At 32.0% G+C, this 13897-nt stretch overlaps 1 protein-coding gene across 1 annotated transcript; it reads left to right on the top strand.

Annotated features, from left to right (window-relative positions):
• Positions 1-3543: 3543 nt before the first annotated feature.
• LOC123660781 (REST corepressor) lies at positions 3544-10403 on the top strand. The gene is made up of 11 exons (XM_045595816.1): positions 3544-3829; positions 4135-4287; positions 4360-4574; positions 4651-4839; positions 5228-5311; positions 6322-6434; positions 7200-7434; positions 8080-8233; positions 8654-8806; positions 9022-9116; positions 9411-10403. Exons 1-11 carry the CDS (start codon positions 3724-3726, stop codon positions 9501-9503), a joined length of 1590 nt encoding a protein of 529 aa, XP_045451772.1. The 5' UTR covers positions 3544-3723; the 3' UTR covers positions 9504-10403.
• The last annotated feature ends 3494 nt before the right edge of the window (positions 10404-13897 follow it).

A 13897-nucleotide genomic window follows, 5' to 3' on the forward strand; every position in this document is an offset into this window, starting at 1 on the left:
GAGTCCATCGCGGACAAACAACGTGTCGCGTAATCATTACATAGTATAAAACAAAGTCGCTTCCCGCTGTCTGTATGCTTAGATATATAAAACGCTATGCAGCGGATTTTTATGCGGTTATCTTTTGTAAATAGAGTGATTCCAGAGGAAGGTTTATAAGTATGTATAATACATGCATATTATAGTAGAGGAACACCGATGGTTTTTGTAACCATGCAAAGCCGGGGCGTGTCACTAGTTTATATCTATAAAAAATTATTTCTTTACTTATCTTTTTTATTATTAAGACGTAGACTAGAATGGGAAGTTCTTGTAACTTTTTGCGTCTTAATAAGTGTCAGTGACCATGAAAATTTTATAATTTATGCGTTTATCTGTACTAATGTTATAAAGAGAAAAGATTGTTCGTTTGTTTATTTTATTTTTTAAGCTTATTCGATTTGAAGAAACTGAAACTGTGTTGGTCCAAATGTTAGCCGTACCCGTACACAGTTTTTCACGCCCATTTTGGTGAGGAGTAAGCTGTTGAATGCGTTTCGAGAATGTTACGAAAAGTGTGATTGGGTGAGACGAACGGATTTTGAGAGGGAGATATAAGTTTGTGAAGATGGAAGTTTTACTTTAGTCATGTGCCCTAAAGTACACTCGTTTTTTTTTAATGTGACAGTGCCGACCTGTGCGTACTGGAAATTTCGATGCCGAAACAGTAAAGGCCGCTGCATCTGTAATGTGAACGGAACGGAGACAGAGGTTTTTAGTTAGTGGAAAAAGAAAGAGACAGAGTTGCTTTTCGTAAATTTTACTTCAGTAGTGTTGGCTAAAGTATACTCGGTCTTTTTGGATACGCACCATGACAATAATCAGTAACATTAGGTGAATGCACGTGCTTCACTACTTTACCTACCTACCTACTACTCCGGACGGACGACTGCATAAACAGCGAAATCACACACAAACGCACGGGGTGTGAAAAACATCGTCGGCGACGATGTTTAGCACGTTCCGTCTCGCGCGTGCCCTGTCCCGTCTGTGGTTCCGTGACGTATTCCCTTTCACTCTAAACTTTCTCTAGGAAACGATATTTCCAAAACTTCGTGTCCCGTTCCATTCGGACAAAAACACGCTACGTATGTAAATGACATTTAAGCCAGCCTCCTTCACTTTCCCTGCTCCCCAAATTGCGGCGCGTTATCACGTTTAACGGTTGTGTTATGGGCAAATTATTAAAAATCAGTGCCAAAACATAAAAAAGTATGTACAACGTATAAACGTATATTACAAAAATCGGTATATGTTGACCGTAAATATACTTTTTGTGCATTTATTATCATAGGTACGCTTGGTTTCAATTGTATGAATAATATTAAAGTGAAAGTGTTCAAACGCTTTACGTTGAGGGATGTTCTACAATTAGCCATATTCATATGTTTAATAAACCATGGCTAATTGTGTAGGAACTGGTGGTAAAAGCTACCCTGCTTATTTCAATCAGGTACCTACAGATGAAACGGTAGATTAAAACAAGTTAAAAAATGAGAAGGACAAACTGAAGATGCTATGAGGAAATAGAAATAAAGCTTGTGAAAAAAAAATGTAAGCCTTTTGATGAGTACACAATAATAGGAATCATTAGAAATTTTATGTACTTACCTACTAGTTCAGGATTAAATATTATGATGCTGAGAATAACTAATGCTGTGACAATCTAAGTTAGGTTAAAGATTCAGATATTTGTTTATTTCTTGTTAATATACTTCAGTTTATGTTTAAAATACGTATATATTGATAATTATTTTAAATATTTACCTAAACGTAGTAACACTACTAATTTTAGAATAAGTTTTAAGTTGAGGCTGTGACATATGCATTAAATATTGCGTCACAATACGAGTATATTTATAACAATATTATGTACCTATATCCACAAAATTGTTTGTTTTCGTATAAATAGTAAAAATTATAGTATTAACACGAGAAGGAATAACAAAATTGTAGATCTAAGTTTTTTTTTTATTAAAAATTAATTAATAGCTAAAACTTATTATTCGGTGCAGGATTATGTTAATGATAAATATGGGTGGATTAAGTGACGCTGTACCTATTTCATGCAAAATATTACTACTTTTGTATTAAAACACAGTATTTTTTTTTTTAAATTAACTGCGAAATTTTTGCCGATTCTTTGCAAATCTACATTAATTTGTGGTAGCTTCACTTTTAACGATAATTAAAATATTAATTTTTAAGATGACGATTTGAAGCCTACTTATTTGAATAAAGTTATTTTTTATTTGATTTAATTTGAGATCGTTTAATTTTGAATTTCTTGAAAATAACTAATGATGTGAAACTTAGCCAATTCCCTTTTTTTAAAACTTATATTTGCAAAAAAACCTGAAGTAAATTCAACATTTCTTAAATGCAATGTGCCCAAAAAAACACTACTTTGACCTTTGACAGATTTGATACATTTTGAATTATTATTTACTTAGGTAAGCGCTATTGTGATCATAAAATTACGTGGTTACCTCTTGGACAACACACCCTAAGCGAAAAACTACGTAAATGACACAAGAACATTAGCAGCGTAGGCTTCTCGATATTATGTTCAAAAATATTTATATTTATATTTCAAAAAACTTAGGTACGTACCTAAATGAAATAATAAAAAATCCTGAAAGAAAAAAGCTGTCAAAAAACAACAAATAATACAGTTACTTTGCGAAAAACGGAAACGGTATACCTAGTCCATATACGTATTAAGTACCATACTTATGATAAGAGCATTAGGAGCAAAGTAGGAGCATGAGCGAAAGTTGACTGCAGGCCTTTTTAGTTGCGTGGTATTTAGGGAGGTCTTTGTTTAATTAAAGGCACTACTAAATTATATATAAATTTATATTTCTGTAAGAAATGCTATAGCTATATTATTATTATTATTATAACAAGGTATAATAAATCATGAAATTACTCATTGGAGTTGAGAAATAATAACGAGAAATTCTACAATATGGCAGATTAAAAAAAGAAAAAAAACAATGGACTGTGGGGAAACCACGTGGGACGCCTAGTTATTTAAAAACTAAAGTAGCTCAAAGCGCCATCTCTTACTCGAAAGAATACAATAATATTGCTTTCGTAATATGTTAACATTAACACTACATTAATAGTCAATTTAAGACAAAAATATTAAAAAAAAAAAACATTGCACACAATAATAGAGGAACAACTATTATTACAAGGAAGATAGCGTAGTATATAAAGAATAAAATATGATAGATAACATATCGATGTTTTACAATTCATTTTTAAGAGTCTGTAGTAAAAATGTTGCTATAACTGAAAATAATATACGTAAATAATATTTTATATTTCACTAAAATACTTAATTAAGTGGTTTATTTAATTTTTTTACCATCTCATTTAAGTGCCTTTTGTTGAATAAAATTCTAGGCTTTTATTGCCAAAATGAGAATATTTCTTTAAATATGTTTAAAAGTGAATGCCCAAGGTACAGACGTCATTAAATGAACTAGTACGTCCTATGGCTGGTTTGTCAGACTATTGATGCGGTGGTTTGAATCACGTTTGAATTGAAGTGCGAAGCTTTGCGTGTAATTTTTTTATCCTTGATTAGGTTCGGTAATAATTATTAACCAATGGACCTTTAAGTTAGGTGTATAATTAGTGAAAAAGGTGTGATTGTGTGTAAAATTAGTAATCATGGTTTTGGCTGAAAGGAGTAATGATGTACGGAACGGGAAGCGTTCGAGAGGGCCAAGCCCGAATGGTCATGGTAGCCCTGACTCGAGTTCGGAAGATGAAAACGGTAAGTCTTTAGTATTTTTCAGATAGGTGGTTAAATATAATTTATGTATTTTATTAAATATAAATATAACATGGGGCTTTATTCAGCATACGTTACCAACGTTTACCAATTTCAAAATGTTGCAGTTTACACATACATACGCTTAAAGATTATACGTCAAGTTATTTAATAAACAGCTTATATTTGTCTAATCGCCGTGATAATTAATGACTAACAAACTCATATCATGCTTTATTTTTATGCTTCCCTTCATCTGCCTTCATGCTGCGTTCATCCCATCAAATGTTACATCCAAAACCAAGCAGTAGTGCCATTTGCAGCTGAAAAAATTAGAGTGGGCCGAGATTACCAGGCAGTGTGTCCTGAGTTGGAACCCTTGGAGCAAAGGAAACCAGATCTAATATCTGATAGAGCTCTACTTGTGTGGTCGCCTACGTCTGATATTTCAGATATCAAATGTAAGTAATCTTTATTACAAGCTGCTAAGTAAGAGTTCTTTATGTTACTAACATATGTCTATTTAATTTTAGTGGACGAGTACATAACTATAGCTAAAGAAAAATATGGTTACAATGGTGAACAAGCTCTTGGTATGCTATTCTGGCATAAACATGATCTTAATCGTGCGTCAATCGACCTTGCAAATTTTACTCCTTTCCCTGACGAATGGACAGTAGAGGATAAAGTGCTCTTTGAACAAGCTTTTCAGTTTCATGGAAAAAGTTTTCACAGAATAAGACAAATGGTTTGTTTAATTGAGATTTTGTTATTGCTGAGCCATTATAATTATTTTTGATAATTATATGAATGTTTGGTTATAGCTGCCGGATAAGTCTATTGCATCCCTGGTAAAATATTACTACTCGTGGAAAAAAACCAGAGCTCGTACATCTCTAATGGATGTTGTAAGTGAAGGTCGTAATCCAACTGGCTCTGGTAGTGGGAAAAGAGAATCCAATGCTGGCTCTGAACCAGGTGGTTCAGATAAAGATTCCGATAATGATGAGAAGGTATGTATGTTGTAATTTCATCAATATTGTTTGTATTGCTTTTGTTAAATGTTTGGTCTTTCTCATTTAGTATGCAGATTTATCATTATTTTGGTCATGACAATAAATTTGAAGAACTTCTTGGTTTGCAAATTCAATACATATCTGGATTATCTTTTATCCATTACTTTAGAAAAAAACTTTGGTGGCTTAGTAAATAGAAATGCAGAGTGTATTCCTTTTTATGAATAGAAAACATTCATAAACAATACACAGGAAAACACAAAACCTACTAGACATAGAGAAATAGAATCAATTTTGTCCCAATGCAGTTGAACAAATCCATATAAGTATTTTATGTAGAGTGGGTAGCTCTATTGTTGGATGTAATATGTGTTGGTAATGACAGAAGTGGACTTTACACCGTGGTATAGTCCGCGGAGGCAGGCCTCTGCCGGGCGGCGGCTCGCTCCGTGCCGGTCAGCAAGGCGAGGTGGGTTCGTCTTAAAGCGTATGAAATTGTTGGTACAATATTGGATGTTCAGTGTCTTCTTCCGTTCTACCACTGTCTGTTATTGGTGTGTTGTCATTCATAAATCGATGTCTGAAAACCTTGTTGAGATTGTTTCTCGTAATTCCCGAATTCCCAAAATTACTTTTACACGCTGTTTCATAGATGCACTAGTCATAGAAATTAAAATATTTGCATTTCATTTTGATAGCATCTGCTTCATGTCTGCTTGACATATCATAAAATATTTTTCATTTACATCATTACATATATATAACAAGTTATTTGAACCATAAATATAAATAAAAAAAATTGTCGAAACTTGTATCATCTTAGTAAAATAGATGGATGACAATTTATATTATATCATTTATATGTATAAAAACAGTTCAAATAGCTACATATTGTTTTATTTTCATAATTAAACTTTATTTGCCCGCTTTCTACTATGCTTATTTTTTTAGTTTAACTGCTCTGCATTTTTATTTACAAACTTATTATTATCATATTCATGCCCATTTTTAACAAATCCATCCTAAAAATGTATCATTAGATACAGAAGGATAATCTTCTGTCATTATAATAACAAGTTTTAACAAGTACAATAAGATAAAAATTTGCTGAGATAATAAATCATCAGATAAATATATCTTTAAAACAATATTTATATCTCTTTAAAACAGGAGAATACTGATATATAAAAAATCAATAAAAACAGTATTGGCAAATATTTTGATAATGTTCTAGCATGGTTTCATTCGGTGCTCATTTTTAGCTATATAAGAAAAACTGAATTAGCACTCCTATCCATTCCCGATTCACCCAATCAGCATTCCCGCATGCTTCCTTTAATAGCCCCAAAGGTCTTTGTCTTAAATGTGTGCAGAATATAGTGTTATAAACGAAGGGTTTTTAAAAGAAGTATGTGAGAATTTTGAGCGTAGGGTGGTCTAGGATTGATCAGGATGAGTAAAATATTGATTGGGGTTTAGGGCGAGGGAGGCGGTGAGGCGGGCAAGTGGTGCACCGTGTGCGGCATTCTCTGTTCGCAGACCACGCAACACAACTCGCACAAGTTGTGTCAGGCATGCCTCGTGCACGCCAGGTAAACAAACATTCCCTTTGAATTCTCTATCCATCATTATCGCGAATAACGTTTTCGTTATTCGAAAAAAAAAAAAAAATTTTTTTTATTAAGTGGCTTGACTATTTATTTTTATTTCTTTAAACTATATAACGAAAAGCAATCGATATTTTTTGAAAATATACGTTTAATTAGTTTTTTAGTCGTATAATAAAGATATTACCGTAGGTTTTCGTACCAATGAAAGAATGTAAAAAAAAAGCTTACCTTACGATTTTAAAGGCACAGCGACGATAGCTCTTCATGTAGTGTCACTTTTTGGCATTACTCGAGCGTAAGCTTAGAGAAATTTTCGTACAAAGGGAAATAAATGCCCGAGAGGGAAGATAAAAATCGGAAATTGAAGTTGGCGGTGTACCGGATTTAGAGGTCTGCAGGTTTTGGGGCAACAAAAGAATGGAGCCCCCCCGCACAAATTATTTTCTCAAAAAATTTTCTTTTCATTCAAGTTTTTAAATAATAAAAGAATCGTTTTTTTATTTTATTTTATTTATTAACAATATATTCATGTTTGTACAAAGTACTATATATAGTATGTAGTATGTATAATACTATGTATAGTAGTATTCAGGTGTAGGTAAACCAGCGAAAAAAGAAATGTCCAAGGATAAGTTGTTTACTCGTGCGAATTTGAGACTTTCCCAACTCTTATGGGGGGGCCCTCTTTTGTGAGCCTCGGGATTGAAGCCCCGGACGACCCTAAATCCGCCCCTGGTGATATGGCAGACGCACGGGCACGATGAGGCCGCTGTGTGGGCCGGCGGGGCGGCGCGGGCCCGGCAAACAGCAGCGGTACAAGCACCGCCTGCCGCGCGGTATTTACATCAATCACGACGATCTCGTGGCCATGGCGACCGGCCCTCAACCCGGCGAGCCTTCAACCAACCAGCCGGGGGTGGTCAACCAGGGCGAAGCTATGCTCAGAGCCATGGACAGGGAGATTATCTCGCTCAAGAGACAAGTAAGATGCAACCCGCCATGACGCTATGTAGTTCACATTCTCACCATTACGTTGCAACCGACGCTTGCGACCGAGATTTGATGCCTTGGTCAAATGGGGTGCGTTTCACGTCTGTAGAGGCACAAACTGTATACCTGCTCTAATGCTGTGTTAAAGCTATATCGCGACTTGTAGTTGTATTACAATAGTACGACGCTTTTGATCGAAACATACTCTAGACTTCTAGAGTACCATTTTAACATCATAGTGCAATGCTAAGTACTCATTCGGTTTGGCAAAGGCATAAATCAACTATTGTAAATTAATCTAACCTGGATGTTACTAATTGTGTGATGTAACGTGGAGAATGTGATTGAAACTGATTACGATCGATTGTTTTAGCAATTTTTTTCAATGATTGCATTAGGCGACTTAACAATATATTCTGCACACTTGCCCTCATACTTTATTATTTGGTTTATTATGTAGTTTAAAAAAAATCTGTCTTGTTTGAAGCAGTTAGAGTCCTGCGAGTATTGATTAATGTTATTTTGGATAATCCAGATATGCACACCCTTATCCTGCCTAGCATTAGCTTATAATGATGAATTTAATTGCTTGCTTTTTGCATGCATGGACAAAAATTTAAGGAACTTTTTTGTTTAGGTTCAACAAAATAAGCAGCAACTAAGTGCTATGAAGCGCAAAGTAGGGGACGCAGGTGTGGAAGAGTTGCGACCGGGTGAGCCCCCCGCAAAAATTAATTCGCGCTGGACTAATGACGAATTACTGATGGCAGTCACGGCTGTTCGAAAATATGGTTTGTACAAATATTTCAAAATTTTATTTTGTTGATATATCCTATGTTTGATTTTGATTGGCTCTCTGAAGCATCTCTCTGAGCCACAAAGAAAGAAAACCAGACCGTTAAAAGATATTTTTAGAAATACAAATATCCTCCCGGGAATCAAACCACACCACACCATATTAGTTGTGATATCAAACAACCTCAAAATCGTCATCTATGTAGCATTTTAGTAAACTAAAATTAAAATTGATTTTTCAAGAATATTAATGCAAATATTTTGAACTTAATTTTTTATTTAGGATTGTTACTGTTTTCATGTCATTTCCTATACTTGGACACAAAAAACAAGATTAGATATTAGAAATAGCTTAAAAAAATATAAGACAGTCTTATGTCGATTGTTTAGGTTGTAATGTTTTGTTTATTTTACAGGTAAAGATTTCCAAGCGATCGCAGAAACGCTTGGAACAAAGACGGAGGCTCATATACGCACATTTTTCCTTTCATATCGCCGTCGGTACAATTTAGACGCGGTGCTACGTGAACATGAAGCTGATCGCGGAAATGCTAATCACATACAAGCTGGTATGTTATATTTATTATTTGTTTTTATTTTGAATAATGGCTATAAGATATTATCTAACAAAATGTTCCTGTAAAGTGTATTGAACATAGTGTAGTATTTTTTGGCAGTTGTGTCCAAATTGTAATTTTATATCAATCTTAAAATATTACTAAACAGACTGAACTGAATATTAACGTTTTTTGATCAAAAGATATAAAACTGTATTTATTAACAGGTACAACAAGCACAGAATCTACTGAAAATGACGTAGACAATGGTAATGCCAATAATACTACAGACTCACCACAATCTAACACAAAGGATGAAAATGTAAGTTAATTAAATTTTTAAAACAATTTATTAATTTTAATGGCTTCATATTTAATAGCATTAATATAATATAGATTTAGATTATAGATTATAGATTATAGCATCTACTGGCTACATGGCGACCCTTCATACATTTTTTTCACAAATATCTGCTATGTACAAACATACACCTGTTTGTACCTGTTTTTGCGTAAAACATCCCGATTTTCCTGTGTGACGATTGCGGAAAACTGGGATATTACATTTTCATTATAGTAGAAATAAATGAATAGGTAATGTAATTATTTTGTATAGACTGAGGTGGACAGCGAAGGTGTTGCTATCGGTGCTTCAGCAGAGCAGGGCGGACCGCCCACCACACCGCCCAAACACAAGCCCAGCAAGTGATGCTCACCATGTCACCAATAACGCTAACAAAGAGACTCACCTGCGGGGTTATATAACACGATTGTCAAATTCGTTTGTCCACTAATCAAATTATATGAAAATTAAGTTACTTTTCTGCAAGGTATGGGAACATTTTTTTTTTATTTCCATATATTTTGATTTGTTGATAATGATGCTGAGCAGACGGTTTTCATATTTAGGCAACCAATTTTTGTGCTACGTTTCTCATATTTAGGAATATATATTTATATGATGTTAAAAAAAATTGCATCAGCTCCAAACGAATTTGTCGATTGCTAAGGTTTGCCTTGCCTCTTCATTTTTTATCACACCCATAAAATAAAAGACAATTGTGTGAAATTGTATTTGCTAATGTAATTGCTAGTATTAATGTTCTTTATGTTTGAAAATCATGCCACATCTATTATAAAAAAAAAATTAAATAGTAATTTGTTAACGGACAAATCTAATTTAAAAATCACATTGAATTTACTCATAGTGTAATGAAAATCTAACACAAACATTAAAAAGATGTGTCATTTTAAAGTGAATATATTTAAATAATCAAAAAAAAAAAAAAAAAAAAAAAAACAGCAAGAGACATGAATGATCAATATATCTAGGTATCTAGCTTTTTAATTTCTAATGGTGTGCAAAAAAAAAATCATGAATTCTGTTCAATGTAAATGAAAATTGAAGAAAATTCAAGATGTTTAATTGCTTCTCGTTTCTTGTAAATAATTCTGACTTGTAAGTAAAAAAAGACAGATCTTATGGAAAGTGTATTTTTATGATGAATCTTATGATTCATTGTCTAGATTTAAAACTTGACACATATTAACACATCCAATATTAAATAATCCTATGAAACACTAAGTACTATAACTGGATATTAGTAAATTTATTGTATTATTTATATTGCATATTAGTATAATGTATGACAAAAAAAAAAAAAAACAATTGAATTTAGTGTTGCAGAAGAGAAAGTCTAAAAACAAAATATCCGTTTGTCTAGGCTAAAATATTTAACTATTAAATTATGATCTTTTAAAAAATGCATAATACCACCAGAGGGTATCGAATTTTAAACCTTATAGTTAAGTTCGGATAAAACATTGATATTTTGATAGCTATCAGCTTTCAAATATTGATATTTATCTTATTTATTTTGCGAAATTATTTTAAGATATAACAAATATAAAGTTAAAGTTAGATTCATCAACTATTTTTTTATGGAACATTCGATTTCGTCCACTAGATAATTTATTATAAGACGTACCAGTTACAGATTGGATACCTAAACATTTAATTTTAAATGTTTTAATTGAAACAACAGATATTTTTTATTTATTAAATAGCAGGACTGCTTTGATGAGATTTACAAAAAGTTTATATTTAAACTCTTATACATTTGTTTTATGTACAAAATTGAAAAAAAGGGAGAGCAAGGAACTACATGATTAAATATTTCTCAAATATTTAAAAGTTAGAATTATTTCAATAAGTAAATAATAAAATTATCATTATTATAAAGTAAGTTAAATGTTTATTCGAATATGAGTGGCTGTTATACACTTCATGAATGGAATTAGAACTTGTACATATACATTAATATCAACAACAGATAATTTGGTGTAGTAATTAAAAAAACCGAGAATAATTGACAAAGTTCAATTCTCTCTGTATATTTCACAAACAGCAATAACTTAATAATAATATAACAAATCAATAATTATTCTCAATTTGTTATTTAAATTGTTTGCTATCATTTAATAATATTGTAAATTAGTAACCAATTATGTCAAAATTCCAATGTAACTTAAAAATAGGTATAGAAATGTCTTAATATAAACTATACTGATTTATTGTTACACAAATTGACATTGCTGGGTCGATAGAACTGTACAGATTGTACTAATGTGCTGTGTATATATATGTGTGTATAGGGAATGAATTGTATGATAACGATATAGACTTTATTCTAGTACCTATATGATAATGCTTTTTGCTTTAAAACGAATTTACAAGTTTACTGATTGAGGCAGTTGAATTAATTTAATTAATCTTAGTGAGAGGTCTCGCAAAGAGTTATTCAAATTCACATAGAAAGTCAGTAAAACTACCTTTTGTGACAGTAAAGTATTAAAAAGTTAGTGTGAGCAGGTAAAGTCTAGGAGGTTGACGCAATTTTGACTTTATATCGAATCCTGTACTTTTGGTTTCATGCTTTCTTATTTGCAATATTGCTATGATCACTGAAAAGTGGAGCAAATACAAATAATGGGCGCGTTCCACTAAGCGATCGCAACGCTCTTTCTATTGTTTCACCTAAGGAAGGTGGATCACGCGTGGTCGTCGCGAGCGACCGCTCGAGGTCATAGGTGACGTCACTATTCGGCACCACATCGCGTCCAGTTCAATGTCAAATTGTAAATGTTATCTCCCATTCATTTCTGCAAAATCGCAACGATAAATTCCTGGGAATAAGTACATGTTGAATTAAGTTTTATTCCAATCCATGCGAAATATTCACACAACTCACAACCCCCACAGCTGCATGTTTTCACCATGCCGCCATATTGCGAGCACACAGCTAACACCTGACAGCGTTCAAATATGCATTCGACTTATAAAATTCGCCTACTACTGCCGCGACGTTTTTTATTTTAGTGGAACGGCAATTTCAGTGGTCGTGGTCGATGGCGTTGTGGGCTTTTAGTGTAACGCGCCCAATGTATATTTTAAGTATATCTCATATGCTTTAGGTATTGTGTGTTAATCTTTTAAATTTAGTATTGATTTTGATTAGTGCAGGTAGATTTGTGAATGTTTCATTATATATATATATAAATATAGAAGCTAATTATATTAGTGTGTTTTTTATTCATTTTAAAGTTGCTTAGTTTAATAGATATATTAATAGAAATAAATAAAGGTAAATTTTAATCCGTAACCCACTTGCCTTAACCACACACCTCACATATACTCGCATGCTAAAATACTGTATATTATAGTTGAGTAATAATATTTAATAACAATTTTCTAAAGTATTATTATGTATTGTATGAATAATCTATATGGTTTTTCATGTCGTTTCATGTCGTGTTCAAATACGGTAAATCAGGTTTTTATTAAGTCGAATTTTGTTTGAACATACTGAACTAAATAAAAAATTAACCGATGATATTTGACAAAAATATTATGTGTATGATTTCAAACAAACGGTGCCATGTTATTTCGATAAATATTAAAACTGGATTCTAACCGAATGATATGAGTAAAGTAATCCGCATTAAATTGGCAATCAGTTAATCGTAGATTTAAGTTTAAAACATGTTATTGTCATTTAATAATATTTAAAACATGACAGCATAAAAAAAAAATCATTCTTAGTTTGTAATTCGATATTGTCCTTATCTATGTAGATTAATTTAATTCGTAGGTACTGAAGATATAGGTAATAAAATATTGATGATATTTTTGTACACCTAAAAGACATGTCATTTCATATAAAACTTGCGAATACATAGAAATACAAATTCATTTTAGATTTTGGTTTAGGTTTTAAGTTCCTTAAATTTTTACAGTAATGGATTTTAATAATTGATACATTATGACTATTATAATCTATACTAGTTTTAATATTCGTCCATCACTGATAAGATGATTTGGTTTTAATGAGCTGAGATGTGGTTACCAATATAAATAATGTTTGTATTAGTTCTTGCTTTTTCTTATTTTTGTATTATAGAATTCTAGTTTGGGTACATCGAAAAATCAAATTCGTGTTTTGATAATGCACTAAATTGATTTTCTTATTAAATGTGTTTCTTTTATTTACATATAGATTATTCCGCCTAATTGCGTTAAGCAATATTTGTAATTCTTTATTTGTATATCGTTTATGTATAAGTTTTATCTCTTTGTATATTGGGGATATATATGTATATGACTGACTGAGTGACTGATACCTAAAATATTATAAAAAAAAACAAATACAAAAATATCAGTTGGAAGTATAATTATTACATCATGCTTTTTATTATATTAATGATATAGATTACTTACGTTTAAGTAGTTTTTGAATTATTTCAAATTCGTTGCATTCGGATCTATATTGAGTAGTCCAAAGTAGCATAATTTTGACCATAGCAATCTTATAACTTATACTTTATTTATAAGATGTGGGTAATGGGTTTCTTTTTTCTTTTGGGACATTGTAAATATTAATTAATTATAATTTTATTAATAAAGATGCACTCTCGTGGGCACGAAAACCAGTTGTAAGTTTATTTCAGATTGCACATCTAAACTTAAATCACTCCAAAGAGATCCACAGAATGAAGTCATCTTATTTATTGATGCTAAATAGAACTAGTAGAAAAATTGTTACG

Source organism: Melitaea cinxia, chromosome 16 (genome assembly GCF_905220565.1).
Source record: "Melitaea cinxia chromosome 16, ilMelCinx1.1, whole genome shotgun sequence".
In the NCBI taxonomy this organism is placed as follows: domain Eukaryota; kingdom Metazoa; phylum Arthropoda; class Insecta; order Lepidoptera; family Nymphalidae; genus Melitaea; species Melitaea cinxia.